The sequence below is a fragment of the Ceratotherium simum genome, chromosome 24 (assembly GCF_057802395.1).
Source record: "Ceratotherium simum simum isolate JZ-2026a chromosome 24, ASM5780239v1, whole genome shotgun sequence".
NCBI lineage: Eukaryota > Metazoa > Chordata > Mammalia > Perissodactyla > Rhinocerotidae > Ceratotherium > Ceratotherium simum.
Genome location: NC_141923.1, coordinates 15,841,205 through 15,861,580, shown reverse-complemented (window position 1 = coordinate 15,861,580; position 20,376 = coordinate 15,841,205). Strand labels below are relative to the sequence as shown.

Genomic DNA, 20,376 nt, shown 5'->3' with positions numbered 1-20,376 from the left:
ACTATGTGAAGAGGAAGGCCGAGATTGGGGTGATGCTTCTACAAACTAAGAAAAGCCAAAGACTGCCAGAAAACCCCAGAAGGTAGGTGAGAACCACGGAACAGATTCTCCCTCACAGCCTCAGAAGGAACCAACCCTGCCAACACCTTGATCTCGCACTTCTAGCCTCCAGAACTGTGAGAAAAGAAATTTCTGTTGTTGAAGTCACTCCACTGTCACTGTGTCAGGGCAGCCCTGGCAAAGGAATACGAGGGCTATTGTCACTGACCTCTGCATTGCAATTAAAAACAACTCACAAATGTGGTATCAAAAGAAGCAGGTACAGAGGAACATCCCAACAAACATGCAAAAGGGTACACTGGACAACAGAGGCACGAGTCTACGTATCGCAGCATTTAGCATCGTATTTGGATGTGAACAAGGCTTGGGGCAGTGTTTTCAGAGGCCTCATTTTCCCTGCAGTCTTCCACCACCTGCGACTCTGTTCGGAGCGCTACTTGCCAAGAACACCTGCAAGTGCTAGCAATAACCACCCATCTGGTATAATCACCATCTTCAGCATGCTAAGTACCAGCTCTGTGAGAGCCGAGCACTTCCCAGGTGCCCCGCACAGCAATCCTGCAAGGGCTGACAGGGGACGCCCCGCGTCACAGCCAACTCAGCCAGATAATGTCAAGTGGGCAGTTCCGGTCTCTATGTAATAACTTGCTTTGTCCCACTTCCATCTTCCCTAAGTCACATCAACAAGTGGCCCAATGGCTTAGGATTGAACTGAACACCACAACGTTGTAAGCTATATAATTATTGTACAGTCGTCTAGTCTTTAGGACCTTTGGTACAATTTTACACACTACAGGATCCTGAAGCCAACTCTAAGCTTTCAGATGAAGGGATTACAGTCTCCAGGAAAGAGAAAGGGACTTGTTCTCAGAGCCACAACATGGAAGAGGCAGGCTAGAATCTGATACGTCATCTCACTCCACATCCAGTGACCTTTATGGGGGTGAAATCTAAGCGCCCGCATGGGTAGATTTGGAAACTATTTTTTCCCTCAGTCAACTGGGAGCAGAGGAACTGGAGGTGACTGAAGTATTCGTTTGGAAATTATTTTCATTACAAAAGCTCTGGTTCGTCTGCATTTTTATGCCCATATTAAAAAATCAAATGAAGTCATTAAGCTTAGGCCAGCTCAGAAAGCCTCTCTCCAAGTACACATTCCTCTTGCAACCCCAGAGCTCTGCTATAATCCTTCAAATTATTAAATAATTACTGTGTTTCCCTTGGGGTCATATTTGGCAACAAAGTACTGGTCTAAATAAACCAATGATGTGACCCAGTGAATTACACTTATGTTCTCAACTTCCTAGAAGCAAAAGGATAGGAAATACTTCTGAGGTACAAACTGGCGGGGGGAAAGTGAAGGGCTTTCTGTGGGGTCTGCAGGGTGAGGGGAGTAGAATGACAAAGGAACATGAGAATCTGGGAAATATTCCAACAATCAGTGTCGTCTCCTCCCCCACCAACCTTGTGGAGCAGCAAGTCTCCACTCCAATCCTAGCTCCCTTCGATTTCAGGAGTGGCTACAGCTACAAGGAGAAAACCAAGCATATGGCTCCGTCCTTCTGGACATTTCTACAGTGTTGCCTGGGCTGCTTTGGAAAATCCCATTTTTATCTCCTACAGCTATATGACCTCAAGTTGTCATTTCCAATAAAGTATGCTTCCAGTGATTTTTATGAACATAGACAAAAGCTGCTACAACCTTGTTTTTTTTTCTTCAAATCTTTCAAACCAACTGTAGTTGCTATGTAGGGTTATTTGTTTCTAAGGCAACAGCGTATATCTAAGTACTAATGGCCTGTCCTTTTGCCAGGCAACAAACAGCCTTGTGATGCAACTGCACCTGTCTCGGCTACGCGTTACTATGGAGACGCTCCAGTTGCTATGGCTACCATCACGCTAATCGCCTAGCAAAGGCAGACATACAGCAGTCTTCTCAGAGAGCCCAGCTGTTCCCTTCCGTCTCTTGCTGAAGACTGATTGTCTAGGGCCTGTGATGGAATGCTTCTCAACTGAGATGCACAAGCACTTCATTAATGCTGTTTCAGAGGATCACTTTGTGCTCCCTTCTGCAGAACAAACACCAGACTAGGGAAAGAATCCGGAAAGAAGTGGACTGTAAAACTACTGAAATCTATGAATTCATGCCATTCTTCATTGGCATAAACTGGTAGTCCAAGGATAATTTCTCTTAACTGGGTGGTTACAAGAGAAACATTTCTACACACTGAAAAATTTTTTTGTAGGATTGAGGGATGCATTTCAAACCCAAGCACTATGTAAGATAAAATCAATTTTAAAATTTGGTTTTGTGTTACGTGGCTAGTTTTTAGAATCTAACACTAATACACTTTTTTAAAAAGGGACACATATCCCGCCCCGATCATATCTTTGTAAAAATGGTACCCATGACCTCACTGTCTCAAAACAAGTGGGCATGTGAGGAGAAATAAAAGTCTCCATTGTTCTCTGCTGTTCTTTTTGAAGAGGCAAACACCATGTAACCACAACAAAATGATCACTCAGGAGCACCGTTTCCATGGAGATGGGGAATGACAACAATTGGGTGAGTCCCTCCACGGACACCTGTAGACACTCTCGGTCAGATGATGGGAAGACAGCATCGCTTACTTGATTCATCCCCGTACTTCTATCCCAACAGACCATGACACACTGAAGTATGAAAGATGTCAACTTTTCTTGGTAAATGTTTCTACCCAGGAAGACATGCTCTCACCCACCATGAAGCCTTCTGGAAACACATTCCTCCAAAGCAGCAAAAGCGGTAAGGTATGCAGGACATACAACAATGGATATGCCTCCAGTAATATTTAATTTCTTTCTCATTTATCTACAGTTATTTTTAAAATCATACAGCCTATTAAATTAGTTTCAGTGCCTGTCTTGGCCAAAATAACACTTCCGTAGACAAAAAAAAAAAAATTAATAAGTCTGAATTGCTTACCTTTGATATGCCTGAGGAGAGGCGGGAGGTGTATTGAACACGTGTGGGTGTGGGTGATAAGGTGTCTTTTTCAAAGCCTGAATTAGATTTTGTCTATACTCTGGGTCTATGCACCACAATGACCCTTTCCCAATACTCTGCAAAGAAAAGTAAAATACAAAAGTGATTAATACAGAAATATTAAGTATTTTTCAGTAAGCAGATGTATAGTTATTATCATAGTTACTTGTTTTTAAAAACCTCTCACTTATTTGTTACGTGTTTGCCAGCCTTAAATATTGTGTATTATACTCTGACAACAGAACACCACAAAATGCACTTCAGCCTTACTCATATTAAGTTTGACAGACGAAATGAACATGTTATTACCAGGTGATGCCATACAATACTATTGTAATTTTCACATCCAAAAGACCAAAAAACTCAGATTCTTTTATTATTGTTCAGTGTCAACTTTGAAAAACATGTATTCTCTTCCAAAAATGTTTTAAATTTGTCAGAATTCAAATGTTGAAAGAAAAAGAGAGCTGAGACACCCTCAAAACCCCATCTCTGCTTTAAAAATTTGAGAGTTAATGTTTTGAAACCATATTACACTGGTACCACTTTACAAAAACAGAAAAGTAATCCACTTGTTTTTTCCTACTTACTCACAAAAGAACGATATTTAAGCTTCAAACGGAATTCTGTAATTACCTTCCCCAAGAAACAAAAGAACTCAGGCGGCAGTGGTAAACCTAAGCCAGAATCCAATATTTATTTTTTGGATTCCTCAGTTCAGAGCACTCTGCTCCAGGCCTTAAGGAGTGGAATCTTTAGAAGTCAAACTTTAAAATGCAAATTTTCTAAAACTGGCTCTAAGGAAAGAGGGTGACTTGCTCTGAGGCCCACTTTCAGTGGAAGCTTTTGGTCTGTGGACACTTTCTAAAAAAAATGTAAGTCCTTCCTCTGAGGCCCACTGGAACTGGCAGCAGGCCGACGGGTAGTCGCTGCTCTGACTTCAAGTGACCGAATGTACCCAAGCTGTTTGATAAGGTCATTTGTAAATATTTACTGATTTGGAGAGAAAAGAAGTCAAATTACACAAACCCGCGCCCACCCCCAGTGGACTCTCTTATTTCCAGAACTGTTGTGCTACAGGAAGATTAGAAAGCAAACAAGAAAATTGTTTAACTATTATGGGGGGAAAGTCCAAGAAAATCCCTTAGAAGAAGAACTAAAAATAAGTTATTCCTAAAATCTTTAAAGAAGCGTTGAAAAATTTGTATTTCAGTCATCAGTTCACCAACTAGTTGACTCGCAAACTTATTCCCAGAACCCATTAACATTTTTTACTATCAACAATATCAGCCAACAGTGAAACTGGAATTAACTTTTTCTGGTGCGCTGAGACAGGGAATTGCTCTAAGCCAAGGTCAGGGGCTGAGGCCTCTGATCCCCCCAGTCACCCACCCCCAGGCACAGGCCTGACTCCAAACACAGGCCCCAGTCAGGCTGACCTGCCTAAGATAAACACCAAAGTTCTAGTTTAATCATCTGGATGTTTAAAGACATGAAAGATTTCAACTTTGGAAAATACAACATCCTTATATGGCTTTTCCTTTCATTTGTACATTTTCAAGCCCCGAATAGTTCACAGGGACTGATGAGACTTTCCGAGTAAAGCGGGAGGCCACCAAATGATCTGCCCTGGACCCTCTGTTCTTTCCTTTGGAGAAGAGCTGTGCAGGACACTTGTAGAAGAAAGCCAAAAGTTAAGAGGTGATGGGGGCGGGGGGGGGGGGGCGGGCAGACCAGTAACTACCAAATTTGGATAAGGTAAAACAAACCAAAAAAGCCCAGAAAAGCTGGTGAACCCCTCAGCAGTGGGGTCCTGACTCCATCAAAGGCTCCCTGTGGAGCCCTGTGCTGGTGGGGCCCACCTTTCTGATCCACTTGAACACAAAGCCACAAACCAGCTACCTGGAGGGCCAGAGCCCACATGCAATCCAAACATTTCTGCAATGAGATTATCTCAGTTCTGGGAACCTAATGGCTTCTGTTTTCAGCAAGGTGGCTTTCAGGGTGGGGCCATTTAATCTTATAGAGAATAAAATATGCAAAGAAATGAAGGACAATTGACCTTCTTAAAGAAATAACAATAAGCAAGAATGTGGTTTCTCCTAATCCTGACCTACGTATCTTGTTTATTACATTGCACTACTATTTACAAACTAAATGGAAAAAATCCACAGCCACAGGATTGGGGGTGGGGGTGGGGAAGAATTTCACAAGGTAGGTGAGGTGCAAGAGGCAGGCGGAGTTATAGTAAGAACTAAGAACAGGAGTTCTGGAGCCAAACAGACGTTTCCTGTGTGGCCCTGGGCAAATCATGGTCCCACAGAAAGTCTTGGCTTCCTCAGCGGTAAAATAAAGACTCCATTAGAGATTGGTGTGAGGCCCAGAGATGGCATGATGTGAAACACTTAGAACACTGGCAGTGCCTACAGGTACTCAATAAATGGTGGACGGTGTCATGAACATCTTTCTGACAGAAGGAAGTGAGCAAAGCTGGCTGTACAATGCCTTTCATTCAATCAAGTCTTATTTTCCCAAAGCCATCCATCATAAAAGAAGCACCAACTTCCATCAGTGGGCAGGAGCCCCCAGCAAACCGATGTGGCAAGTGACAAGTAAAGTGACAGTCTACTCACGTGTGCTGTTGGTCCTGGCTTAGCAAATTCACTGTGAAGAGCTTTTCTACTTTCTACGATGCCCCCTTTATTTCCATCACCCCCCATCTGCCTTCTATGCACCCCTCACTGCGTGCACTCCTTACGGTAACTCCTCCCTTGCTCAGGAAGCCAATTCCGACTCAAAACAACCTAGCTGCTAGAAGTTTTCTTTTGCTCAGGTCTTCACAGTCATCATCAAGCTGAAGTTTAATTCCAAACTTGGCAGCACACAGTCACAATATTCACTCACTGCAGACATGGCCTGGGCTTTGGATCATAATGGTTCCCACCTTCATCAGTTCTGCATTTTACAGCGAGGGAGGTCTCTTACTGCTGATAGGTTTCCACAGACCAGACACTAATTTTAGTATCTCGTACTGAGAATTTCCAAAAGGAAAAAAATAAACAAAAACAAGCATCTTCAGGACACAGCCATGGGGCCTGTCAATCTCTCTAACCCCTCCAATAATTTTACAGTGGAGGGTGCTAGGCAGAGCCTGGAAGGAGCAGGAGAGAGGGTGGCACTGCATCTTATCTGCAAGCATTCTCCTTGCTTTCACGGAATAGTTCAGAAGAATAAAAACGTTGACTTGAAAATTTTTTAAATGGAAATATGCAGAGAGAGAATGCTCAAGTTTCTTAGGCCAGGAAAAATTACATTTAATGCCCCTAACAAGGGGAGAGAAGGATGTAATTTGATTATAGTTGTATAATAAGTTTGAGAGTGGGAGCTTTTACAGAAATATCTGCATCTCATCTGAAGAATATGGATTTTTTTGTTTTACTGCAATAACTGTGAGGGCCATGCACCATTAAGCATTAAGGAATTCAAAATAATAAAGGAAGAAGGATCTTCGTTCCTAGACACACTTTCATATACATATATACATACACACATATATATAAGATAACATATATATGTATATATATAAGATAACATATATATATATGAAGACAAAAATGTGTCTAGGAATGAAGATCTTTTATACATACACACAGCACACACATTTATATATATACTTTGAGAAAACTAATGTGAAAAGTAGAGAGAATAAAAGGGGTAAAAAGGTATGGATGAGGCCAAGTTTGGTTTTTTTTTTTTAATTAAAAAGCCCCTGGAAAATAACAGACAACTCCCTGTTAGCAATAAAAAACATCAGTACACAAGAGGAAAAAAAAAGAGCCTATACTGTAGAAAGAAGTGATTAGTGAGAAAGGTTAAAAAAAAGAGAGCGATAATAACAACAACTAAATTAAATCTTAAATCGAACTTCTAAAGATAACATTTTTTCCTGGGAAGTCTGGATCCTGGGGCCATCTCTGGCAGTGCATGAATCACTTCCACACCCCATAGCTCTCTGGACCTGCAGAGCTGCACTTGTCGGTGAGCCTTACATCTGGTCTTTATTTTGGGTCTCTTCACTAGGTGGTGAGTTCCTGAGGATAAGTACTATATTTTGAATATTATTTTCAAACTGTGGGTTATGATACATTAATGGGTCATGAAATCAATGTAATGGGTCACAACCAGTATTATTTTAATGGAACAGAATAGAACTAAATAGAAGAGACTAGAATAGAAAATATCTGTAGTAAAGTTAATACATAGATATATTTATAATATAAAGATATTTTGTGAAATGTGTATGTGTGATACATGTATATAGGTGCATACTGGATCACAAGGTTAACATACACTTGTTACTAGGAACCTGGGTCAAAAAAGTATGGTTAACACTGATCTAGGACAATGGTTTCCATTTTTTTTCCTTCTCACCACTTCTGAGGGATAAAGCTCACTTTCATCAGTAATGGAAGACTCTCTCAACGGGACCCCAATGCATGGGAGGGGCTGTGCTTGCAAAGGGGAATAATGAGACAGGATCCATATCATAATGGAGCAGGAAGGTGGATATGTGTTTTCGGCGAATGTGAAATGATCCCTGCTCCTCTTGATATTTCCGACATGCCATTTCTGAGGGTGTTTCCAACACCACCCACCCTCATCCATTCCCTCCTCCATATGGTACCCACTGCATGCCAGGCACCGTGAGGGCTACGTGGAGAATGCAAAACAATGCACAAGGCAACTGCTCTCTTGCAGCTTGGATTCTAGAGGGCGAAGAAGATGGTAAGTAAGTAAAGAAATAAATAAGCAAGATCAGGACAGACTGTAATGCCTGCTGTGAAGGAAATAAAGAGAGTCATGAGCTAAAAGACAGGAACTTGCTGCTGGGTGAAGAATAAATGGGTTGGAAGCAGCAAGAGGACGTGCAGAGATCTGTTATGAGCTGAGGCCGCAGTCCGGGCCCGAGGTGACCAGGTGGCGGCAGCAGTGGCGATGCAGAAGGCAGGACAGCTTCAGGATGTATTCTGGAGAACCAATTAGACCTGGTGATGGATTAGAAGTGGCAGGTAAAGAAAAGAGAAAAATAATGGTTTGGTTTGAGCAACTAACTAGGTCAAAGATTGGGAGAGGGGGAAAATCCAGCGCTCGTTTGAACATATAACCTCTGAGATGTTTATGTATTAAGAACTACTGATTAAGGGGCTTGAAAGAACTTGATGGAGGCACGCCACCTCTCTTCCCTCTGCTGTACCCCTCGCTGACCCCAACCTTTATAGCAAAAGCTCATGAATGCAAAAGGGAGATCTGAGGTGGTCTGGCTTTAGAGGTTTAACATCAACCAATTCTTCTACAGCAGGGGTTGGTAAACTTGTTCTTCAAGGGTCAGAGTAAATATTTTAGTCTTTGTAGGCCACATGGTCTGTGTTGCAACTACTCGGCCGTTGTGGAACAAAAGCAACCACAGACATAAACGAAGAGAGGTGACTGTGCTTCCATAATACTTTATTTCCAAAAACATCGTCTGTCGTTCGCTGTCCCCTGCCCTACAGCTCCTATACTTGAACCCAGGGTTCAGGCTCAAAGCTGCTGTAGTTTTGGAAACTTAAAACCAGGTAAGGGGTCTTCAGGGGCTAAGAGTGTTGGCCTGAGTGTGAGACTGGGAAGGGGCTGCTGCTGCCGATCTAAGTCAGGTGCTTCAAAGCAGGAAAGGGGGACACCTGAGGGGATGGGGGAGGAGAAGGTACAGACACAGGCTGGAATCAGTAAGCCCATCAGTGATAAGAATCCTTATTATTTGTTGAGCTGCAACTCACACCACTGCCTTCTGAGATCACTGTATGTGCAGCTCACTCTCTCTCTAGATCTCAGGTTTCCCATCTATAAATTAGGCGGTCAGATTAAATCATCCCGTAGGCTCCTAATCCATGCTTTGAGAATGTGTTACTACAGACTAATTGGTACACATGGGCCTTCATTTCTCCATGTCCTTCCTAGCTTCCCAATACTGCCAGTTTTCCATCTGGGCCAGTACCATGCATCAGTAAAGTCAGTGAAAAGCACATTATTGAGCTTTCAAAGGGTAGCCCTTACTTGGTTGGCATGAACACAGTAGTCAGAGAGACTTGGGTTCAAGCCGTATTTCAATTTCCCAGCTGTGTGACCTTGGGCAAGTTACTTAACTGCTCTGAGCTTCGGTTTCCTTATCTATAAAACGGGAGTGATAAAATAATACCTGTTTCACAGGATTGTTGCGAGGATTAAATGAGATAATACTGTGCCTGGCACATAGTAAAGCTCAACAAATACTGCTCTCGTTATCATGACAGTAAAAATATTACATAGCCGGCTTTCCTTGACATCGAGCTCCAAAACATGCAGGCCCTGCCCTGATGGCACAGGTACTTGTCAAATTGTGAAATGATGAAAATTTCATCTAAAAAAAAGAATTGCACAGGGCTATTTGATTTCCATTGTCTGATGGTACTTTACTTGGTCCAAAGGAAGCATTTTGTATCAGATGCACTAAGGCGGAGGTGGAAATGGAAGGATCAAAATAGAACACAGCAAAGACCTGGCCACTGGAGTGATGCCAGGAGGGATAAGGGACTTTGAGGAAGCCACTTGCTTTGAGTCACTTTGTGCATGAAGGCCCCCTGGGACCCTGTGGCAGTCCATGGCTTCCCAAGAAGAGGACCCTGCTCTTAAGTGCTTACAACCTGCCACCTCCTCCTCCTTCCTTGAGGTGCAGAGGCCCTGCCCTCCACGCTGCCCTGGGGCAGGGTGGGCGAAGAGTGGATTTCGAGAATAAAGCTGGGGCAGGCAGAGTTGGGATGGCCAGAAGAAACTGGCCTTGGATAAGGGAAGGGTCCCCCCGCAGGGAGGGCTGGGCCTCCGAAGCCACTGTGTGCTTTCTCAGGGATCCATGGGTTCATGCTGGGAATTGGAACTGATAAGATCCACTCACTCTGCACCAAAAGACACTTGTAGCCTTATAGACAAGGGCCCCCCGAGTTGACATTTTTCATCAAGTTGCCATTCTATCCAACATATGGAAAGTGTCTGGTCCTGCGTTTCCCACCACACAGGAGTGCTCCCTCTTCCCCTCGCCGCTGGCTCCTCCTCTCCTCTAGACCTGGCTCCTGCTCAGGCTCCTCAGGGCCAAGCTGGCATGAAGGAGGAAGAGAGGGAGGGAGGAAAGGAGGGATGGGGGTTGGGGGAGGAGATGTATGGGGGCTAGGGGAGGGAAGGGAGGGAGGGAGCTGGGGGAGGGGAGGGATGGGGGCTGGGGGAGGGAAGGAAGGATGGGAGTTGGGGGAGGGGAGGGATGGGGGAGGGGAAATGGAGGGCTGGGGGAGAGATGGGGGCTGAGGGAGGGGTAGGCAAGTGCTGATACTCTCAGAGCTGCACGTTCCCCCATTCCCACAAAACTCATCCTCAGGTACCAGATAAGGCCAGAATCCAGACTTCAATGGGTCACAAACCCATTCAAACTTCCACGGGCCTAACGAAAGGATGCCCCTTGGGCCTCACTTTAAAGCAAGTCATTGAACAACACCTGTAACCATGACACACCATGACACAAAGGCAGGGTCCATTCTTTAGGGTGCAGAACGATCGGAGGAAGACAAACAATAAACAACTATAAAAGATTGCACAAGCTGGCCAAAGGGCTGTAGGACAACAGAGGAGGAAAAAGATGAGCCCTGCAGGGCAGGGAGGTGTCAGAACTGCAGAGGTGCACACACAGACAGGCACCTGTGCGCACACACACTCTTAGGCCAGCTCTTCCTGTGGACCCACTCAATGCCCACACCCCCTGCTCAGGGCAGCCCCTCCAGCTCCCAGCTGGGCCTACCCAGCTAGAACAGGCAGCCTCTCAGAGACTGTGTTCTCACCACACCTCCTCTGACTTTCCCACCAAACCCACTGTACAGTCTCACTCCCTTAGGTGCATGCTCCCTGGGCCTTTCAAGATAGCAAGAGGCAAATACCACAAACTGACTCATGCCAGTGTGCCCACAAGAGGGGCCAGAAGCAATGCCAGGGCTTTCCCAGGGAACATTCCAGAGTGCATCCCCATAGGTAGCTCCCAAGCACAAAAGGGATCAACCTTGTCTACACTGCTACCCTCTTGTGTTGCCAGGAATAAACCACTTGTCCTCTCAGATTGGCAGTTTCTTCCCCCATATATTAGACATAATATTATCTTTTCCCAGTCATGTTGGGCTTAAATAAGGTAATATATAGAATGCACCTAACACTGTACTTAGCATGCAAAAGGCAATTAATGTAATTCTCCTCTCTGCCAAAGAAAGTCCCAGGAGAAGTTGAGTGACACTGGAAAACAAGAGAACAGAGAAAAGTTGTTCTCACAAATGACCATGACATGGTACCACAACAAAATGCTGAGCAAGTGAGCGATTCCTAAAGGCCCTTTTTGTTCTAAAATTCTGTCATTTATAATCTAAAGACATCGAGGGGATTTTTAAATTTTTAAAGTATTAAGAAAGTGATCTGAGGGCCGGCCCCGTGGCTTAGCAGTTGAGTGCACGCGCTCCGCTACTGGCGGCCTGGGTTCAGATCCCGGGCATGCAGCGACGCACCGCTTCTCCAGCCATGCTGAGGCCGAGTCCCACATACAGCAACTAGAAGGATGTGCAACTAGGACATACAACTATCTACTGGGGGAAAAAAAAAAAAGGAGAAGGATTGGCAATAGATGTTAGCTCAGAGCCGGTCTTCCTCAGCAAAAAGAGAAGGATTAGCATGGATGTTAGCTCAGGGCTGATCTTCCTCACAAAAAAAAAAAAAAAAGAAAGAAAGAAAGAAAGTGATCTGAGGAACTAGCCAAGTACACAAAAGAGGGAAGAAGAGAGAGAGAGAGAAAGAACAAAACTGACCACAAAGAATTTTTTTCTAGATACATCATTGTTCATTTCCCATCACAAAATAGACAATTCCTCCAGAAGAAAGACTTAAAAAAGAAGTCACATCAGACACTTGGATTCCCCTGTCTGCAGTGTTTTCAATGTCCCACTTTGCTCTCTAATAGTTGTTTGTTTTTTCCAAAAGCAGAAGGAGGGATGGAAAAGGGAGAGAACACCCCTGGTCCAGGCAGGAATTTCCCCCTCAAGACCCTGGCCCTACGTACATTCTGGGGAGGGGCCCTGCAGGCAGGGAGGGCGGGCCCCAATGCCTCAAGGACCACCCCAGCTTGCTGGCATTGGGAACTGGATACAGAGCCCCTGATAATCACAGCCACTGAATATGTCAAACTCACTCACAACGTGTCCTCTGAATATCAGAAACGGAAATCGCCTCGACTCTTGTCATCGTCTTGCTGTTATTTTGCAGATGTGTTCTAAAAGCTATGAAGATGGAAATCATGATTAACATGTCACTTGTACGATATTCAGATACATGAGCTCTGTGATGATTTTAAGGCCTCATAGCTCCTTCAGAAGCGCACCTCAGCTCTCTCTGAGCACCCCCTCCCTCACTGAGCGTCTGTGGATATGGGGACAAGGGAACGCAGGTGGGACAGCTGGGGAAGGAACTGTTTTAGGCAGGTGGTAAATGCTTCACTTATAGCGGAGAAGCTGGATAGGTGTGTGTGTGTGTGTGTGTGTATGTGTGTATGCACCTGTTTTAATCAATGAAAGAAGAATCAACAAGTTCCTTGTATTAACACCTAAATAAAACTGAAATAGCCCCAGGATTTGCCTAACACCAAATTGCTCTCTAGGAGAAACTTGGCATGGTGAAGTTGGGTGGGGGTGGGAATTGGGAAATGACACCCATTTATCAGAGTTGCCGGGGCTTTTGCTTTGAGGAATCATTCCTCAGTCACTCACTGTTTGATGCAGCCCTGTTTCTTCTCCTGCCCTCCACCACCCATCACTGTGATTTCCACAAGGGGAAGGCCAAAGGGAGAGCAAATCTGAAGCATGTCAACTCACGAAAGCTGCCAGAGCTAGTAAGTGCTTGTTTTGGTGAAATGAGCTGTTTTTTGTACGCTCTAGACTATTGTTTCTCAACTGCCAAAGGCAGTCAAAAGCTAATGCACTAACAACAATCGATAATAAAATGATCACCAAAATATCCAAAATATATTTACTTATAAATACTGTCAAACTCTACAGGAACACACACGCCCGCACACACACACACACACGCACATACACAAATGCACACACCCTCATACTCCAAGCCAGAAGGCCAAGGCACTGGTATCTTTAAAATCACTGTTTCTATCCAACTAAATTTTGGGATTCTCCCAAATTAGTTTCCCCAATCTGTCCGTTGAGGGCCATTAGTAAATAAGGATTAACTATTCTCACCTTCTGAAACTTCACAGTATTACCTATTACCTACGCAGGCTGAGAAAGATAATAGACACAGAGACGTTTACAAAAATTTCAAACACTCAAAAAACACACAAGAAGTACAAGAAACTGGTCATTTTTACATACTTCTAATTACCTCTTCAGAGAATGGAACAACTACACAAATGAATTCAAGGTGTTGTGTGGCATCAAACCATCCACTCACATACACACACACACACACAGGATGTGTGGATATGTAAATAAATTCTATGTGACCATTTGACTGCTAATAACTTTATTACAGAAACAAAGACATGCGAATTTTAAAAGTTTTATTTGTCACCTGATATGAACAAGGAACAGACGATGTGATGAAGTTGTCCAGAATGTGGATACATTCCTTTTTTTTTAAATTTTCAAATAACAGTTTTTTGTATCACTCACAATCTTAAAAGTTAGAACTGCATAAGCAAATTACAAAGAGGATACACGGTAGAATGAAAGACATATTAAATTGCCTTTTTCATGCTTTTTTTTTTTTTTAGTTTAAAAGGCAACTGACTTAAAGCTAGTAGATATGTGGGGAGATAAAATTCACCATTCATTACATTGAGAGAAATAAAAACCCAGTTATTTTAAAAGTTCAAGACCCAGTAAAGATCTACAGACATACTGTACTAAGTGGAGGGGGGACAGACGACAGCCAGCTCTAGCTCCAGACTCAACAACTTGCCTCTTCCCAGAACCTCTGCTTTCTTTAAAGTGATTCAAACGCCACAAATGATGATAACGCAATAACACTTTATGGAGGGCAATAAAGGCACGTGTGGGTCTGACAAACAAGAGACACCCTTGGTTGGATTACAGCTGGCCCACCTTGTGCTACTGTATCTTCTGGTTGTCAGTAGTTACTCATCTATTTTTAAATGTTCCAATAGGATCTTATCTAATTGGCACATATAATTTGATCACCTTATTTACATACCTAAAAGTTGTCAGTCGTACTTGGCCAGGTATAAGTTACAGTTACAGGGTGTGTGTACTGTGCCAGAGCTTAACAGTTATGGCCTTTTATTTTTCAAAATATCATAAAGACTCTCTCTCTCAGTAAAACAAGCACACCAGGTTCTTGGTTGGTTGGTTGGTTTTGTAAGGCGTGGCCATCGGCCATGGGACCGACCAGTTACCCACTCTCCCAGGTGGTCCACAAGGGGCCTTTGCCGGGAGCTCGTAGGTAGGGAATCCAGCTTTTCACCACAGCATCTTGCTATAACCAACACAGCCCACTTTGAAGGAGAAATTGTCTTTACAGTGCCTCTAAATTCTAGCACAAGTATTCTGACAGCAAAGGAGACCCTTTCAACAAATGGTGTCTGAGCACAGCCTGGGCCCCTGGTGTTGTGGCATCTGCTATGAAGATAAACCTGAATCCCCCAAGAGGGACAAACAACAATGACCAAACGACATTGTAAAGGTTATGGAATCCTTTTAAATCCTTGTAGGTGCTGGACGAGATACAGACAGAGCCCATGGGAGCAGAGGGCGCAGATGGATTTGTTGGGGGAGGGGGAGAAGGCATTAGGGAAAAGGGCAGGTAAGAGGTCCAAACAAGAGACCCAGAACTCCAAAACAAACAGGCCTTATCAAGTGCCAGGTAAAAATGAGAGAGGAGAGCGGGAAAGGGTGATCCCTGTGATTAATGCTAAGAGGACTGAGGAAAAATTTAAGTGAACAGAGTCTACCCAAAAAGAAAAGCTGACCTTGACCCTGGGAACCACGTGAAATCACACAAAAACCTCGGTGAAGCCTGAGCTACCAGGCCCAGCAGCTGTCCAAGGCTGCTACGGCATGCAACATGTAAACCGTTCCCTATTGGCCTCACACTGAGTCTCCTGGAGGCCTACTGCAGAGTCATTAAAAGGCAGGTTACACTGGTCCTCAAGCTCATCATTTACCTTCCTCACAAACTGTGTTCCATGAGGTCCTGCAAAAGGAGAGAGTTGCCAGCCTTATTAGTTTCATATCTATCCCACAGATTGCTGACTTTTGGGGATGACATGATGTGTGTCACCTGGAAAGGCAGTGTCAAAACCGAGCAGAGGTCACTATGGGGATTCACCCGGGCTACAAGCACAGTGACCTAAAAGATCATTATAGGGTCACCTGGGAGGGCACACCTGTTTCCAGACAGTTCTCAGCTCACCTGAGAACTCACTGCAACCTGAGGTACAGAACGCAAAGAACAGTCCTTCAAAGATTCAACCAGAAGCTCATCAGGTTGATGAATAACTGACAATTACACAAGGCGACATGATGGCAAACAAGAGGACTATCAGAGAGGAACTCTGCCCAGGGTTATGAGTTACCTGATAACGATGCATAGGGGAAAAATCTCTGGCTTAACAAACACTTTACACAGTGCATTTCATCTGATAGTGTAAAAGGACTCTCTGACCACCATTTCATTAGTCCTGAACCGGATCTCAGGAAGGACTCCTGCAGCCCGTATCCTGATCTCCCCCCATGGGGAGGGGAGGCACAGGAAAGTAGGTACCGTTGTCCAGGAACACACCGGGATATGGACCAACCACACTCTAGGACCATGCTTCAATGATTGATTAAGGTTTCCAAAAACAGCCAGCCCTTGGTTATCCATGGAAATTTTACATACAAGAAATGTTAACTTGCTCACTATCTTGCTGAGTCACCTGGCCTAAATGTGAGTCCAGTTTGGAACTCAGGGCATACACAAACATTTTCGTAGGAGTGGTGGTGGTGGTAGTAACAGCGATAATCATTGACACTGAGAAATGACCACGTGCCAAGCACTATCCTAAGCATTTTCCGTGCATTATTTCATTTAACTCTCCCAACAAATCTAAAAGGTAAGTAGTATTATGACCCTACAGATAAGGAAGTTAAGGTTCAAACAAGTTAACTAACTTGCTGAAAGCCAAACGCAAGCGGTTTAACTCAGGAACCTGTAAACCTCACTACCAAAATGAGAGTCTGCGACAAACACCATTAAGTAGGCAGCCAGCTGCCATAAAACCATATTTCCAAGTCAAAACCCAAATGATTTTTGGATCACCTACTGAACTAAGTAACGTACATCCTTAAACAGAGAGTGTGCATACGAATGCTTTCTGATACACACACACACACACACACACACACACAGACACACACACACACGCATACATACACATTTTCTTTAATCATTTATGTCAGATGAAAAACAAAGTCAAAAGTTATTATTATGACTTCATATTCGTATTGCTGGCACATGACCACTGCAGACAAAACACCTTTCCGTTTGTATAGCAAATTTCAAAGGGCAATCAAATATCTCAGGTGGCCCTAAACAACTTGACGAAGGAATCTGAGAAGTTTAGTCCATTTATAGCCAAGAAAAACAGGCTCCAAAAAGATAGGGGCTTGCCCTAGATCATGATCAGCAAGAAGCAGAACCAAGACTCAAGCCTCAGTCTTCTGAGCTGCCTCCATTTTTCCTCCAAACCAAGTTGCTTCCATGAGAAAATCCAGCCTGCTGGAAATGTTTTCAAATCTGAGTGGACAGTTCAGAAGGTCCAACATCTGCATAAAAGTCTGTACCAAGATAAAAGAATCCCACAAGTGGGACAACTTGTCTACGTTGGTGCCAATGCTTATACCCTCCCGCCCCAGGTGGGACCCAAGGTCTCCAAATTCACCTGGCAGGAAGATTCTAAAAATCATGCGCTACTTTAGAGAAACTTTTAAAGGGAATCAGGGAAAAAAGGGCTTTGGTTTGATGGACATGTTCTAAAATGGAGAAAGCTAAACTCCAATATCATTCTGCTGGAATTATGTACACTGGGTTTGTTTGGCAAAACAAACACAGCCCTAAATTACACTCAACACCTCGTGTAGGGTCTACATGGCCTACGGGGTCCACACACCACAGTGAGGACGTGATTTACATTTCTGATAAGTTACGTCCTTGTAAGTACATACTGAGTACTTGTAAGTGTATATATAAGACACTGTTATCAATCTTTTAAGACAACGGAAAGAAATATTGCACTTTGGGTGTTCCAACTGTGCAGCTGTTCCCCAAAACAACAACAAAACCGTGCATCTATTTCAGTAGCACTTTCTTTCCCCATGTGGCAGCCCTAATGACAACTTACAGCTAGCGGGACACTCTTGGATGGTAAACTTCCTCTAACCACTTAGGCTGTGGTGAATCCTCATGGTAGCCCCCAGGAGTCACCCAGCAGAGCAGCTCTTCATAAATACAAGGACAGCGTGTGAAGATGCCCACCACTCAGACAGCCCAGCTCTGTCTTCTGTATTCCCACAGGCAGCTCTGCAAGGAAGGGAGGCTCTTCTTGGGAGAGATCTCCCCGATTTTGTACCATCTTCCAGTGATGGGAAAGTAATTACCAAATGCTTACAAATGAAGACTATCAGAACCCAGGTGAAAAGAGTCTGGCGTTCTGTTTAGGTGTTTTAAATTAAAGAAAGATCCTTTGATATTAAAAAACCTCCCACAGCACTCCACCTGACCACCAGGAGCCCCACTCCTCTCCAGCATTTGCCAGGGCTCAGAATATAAATGCACTAGGTATTCAGGGCACATGGGAACCACTGCAACGGTTGTTGGTCCTCCCCATTCTATATTATATGAGTGTGCTGGATACACTCCATCTGCCCCACAGAGCCACTCTCTACCTGCCTCCACTCTCCTCCCAGCCCCAGGACATGAACATTTGTAGATGCATTGACAGGCTCCCTTGCCCACTGACTTCTAGTCTGGTTCCACCAAAGGGAGGCACTGGTGAGAGAGAGAAGTGAGGGTGGGAGGAGACTGAGGGCAGGGTGTTTATTCCCCTGGCTCCCTCCAGGGAATTGTATCCCACTACCAAATGCCATGCCCCTACCGTGGGCCCATAACCTCAGCTACTTTCTCCTCTCCTTTACCCCTTCAGACCCACAGGTGAGCAAAGTTCCCTGGTGTAGCTAGACATCCCCCCTACCCAGGCGTGGTACGCCATTCTTGCAGGGCTCCTGGATCCCTGCCCACTGCTGTGAACTAGCCCTTTATTAAACGCTCCTCAGTTACTTCAGTGTGAATGTGCCATCTGTCTCCTGCCAGGACAGTGACTGACAACATAACAACTGAATAGATTACCCTAAAATTTTACTCTTGGAATCTACATGCCACAATATGTGCATAATAATTCCCTTGCAATTTCTCCAAGTCAGAGAGGATAGTGATCAGGCAGGGGGAACAAAATGCCACCAATATTTCCATAATAATTTACTATAGTGCATACCTTGAAAGAGCAGAATTCATCTTCTTAAAAAGTGAAGTAAGCTTTCAAATAGGAAAACTCGATTACAGTATTAGAAAAGTATGTTGTTACTAAAAATATTCTCTGTAGAATTCCTTTCTAAGTGCATCATCAATGATTACTATTATGTTGCAGAGTCACTTCAACGGTGCATAAAAATTGCAAATAGGACAATAGCGTCGGTGAAGTTTCCAGTTTTAGAACAGCCAATTGGAAACTACAACATATTGAAAACACATCACAGATTAGATAATAACAACATGGTATGAATTCAATTATTACAACAATAACAATGTAGAATCAAAATTCCTAAGAATTAAGACCTAACAGTCAAACTCATCCTCAAGACCACTGGTATTTTGTACCAGGTCAGGGTGATCTGCAGAAAACTAAAACAAACCAAAGTTTCAAATCTAAAAACTATAAGCTGTCTCATGGCAGGGACAGTGGAGGGGCACGGGGGGATTTTCCAACAAACCTACAAGATATAATGAAAAAAACCCAAAACCCGAAAACATTCTTTAATCACCAAGGAATGATTCAAATCTCGTGTCAGCATCCACAATGTCAAAAAAAAATTAAAAAGGGCTTTTAACAAATTAAATGTAAACAATGTGTTACCAATAAATGTTTTAAGGACACTGAAAGTGTGTTTCAACCAGGGTTCTGTAAGGAAAAAGTTTATGACTTCACCTAAAGCCAAATGATCATGTGAAGGCTTATCACAGCTTTTCCACTGCCCTGGGTTCCAATAGCGAGGTGTTGGTTCCTTTCCCAGGGCTGAGCCTGTTGCTACAGGTCCCAGAGTTGCAGCATTTTAGAAATTTTGCAACAAGTATTAAGTGAGGGAGCACGTAAACAGTGTCTTTTTCTTGGGAAACTATGATGAGATCCAGACACAACAGCCTTAGCCCTCTCCTTATATGTTTCCTACACAGCACATAGCAAAGTTACGATTTTACATTTATTTGTGAGGTTATTTGATTAATGTCTATCTCCCCTTGCTAATATGTAAACTCTATGAAGGTAGAGACTATTTCCATTTTTGTTCATGTCCCAGTACCTAAGACAGACACAGGGGCTCAATAGATTCTCCAACCATTTAAACCATATCTTAGATAAAGGACTGAGAAAAATAAGTTTGAGACTTCACTAAACATACTTGTTCATAGAATTTTGACTTCGGAACTAGGAAATATTTTACTATTCAAAATAAAAATTCAATCAAAAGGAGAACAACACAAATTAAAATCATGAGATATGGCAACATGCCCATTGGAATGGCTAAAATTAAAAACACTGACCATACTAAGTGCTAGTCAGGATCCGAAGCTACTGAAACACAAGTTGCTGGGAGGGATGTAAACAGCACAACCACTTTGGAAAACAGTTTGGCATGTTCTTATACATTGAACATAGACTTATCATGTGACCCAGAAATCCCACTCCTAGGTTTATACCCAAGAGAAATGAATTCATGTATCCACACAGAGACTTATACAAGAATGTTCAGAGTAGCTTTATTCATAAAACCTAAAAACTGTAAGCAGTCCAAAACCCATCAGCTGGTGACTGGATAAACAAATTATATCATCATAAAATGGAATACTACTCAGCAATA

General features: G+C 43.5%; 1 protein-coding gene across 5 annotated transcripts in view; it reads right to left on the bottom strand.

Moving 5' to 3' along the window:
- Positions 1-20,376, bottom strand: part of FOXN3 (forkhead box N3) — a 395,408-nt gene that overhangs the window by 176,395 nt on the left and 198,637 nt on the right. For all 5 annotated transcript variants that reach the window (XM_014790484.2, XM_087448072.1, XM_014790486.2 and 2 more), the window contains one exon: positions 3,026-3,162. In XM_014790484.2, the coding sequence (XP_014645970.2) occupies positions 3,026-3,162 (137 nt within the window). The remainder of the gene's footprint in view (positions 1-3,025; positions 3,163-20,376) is intronic.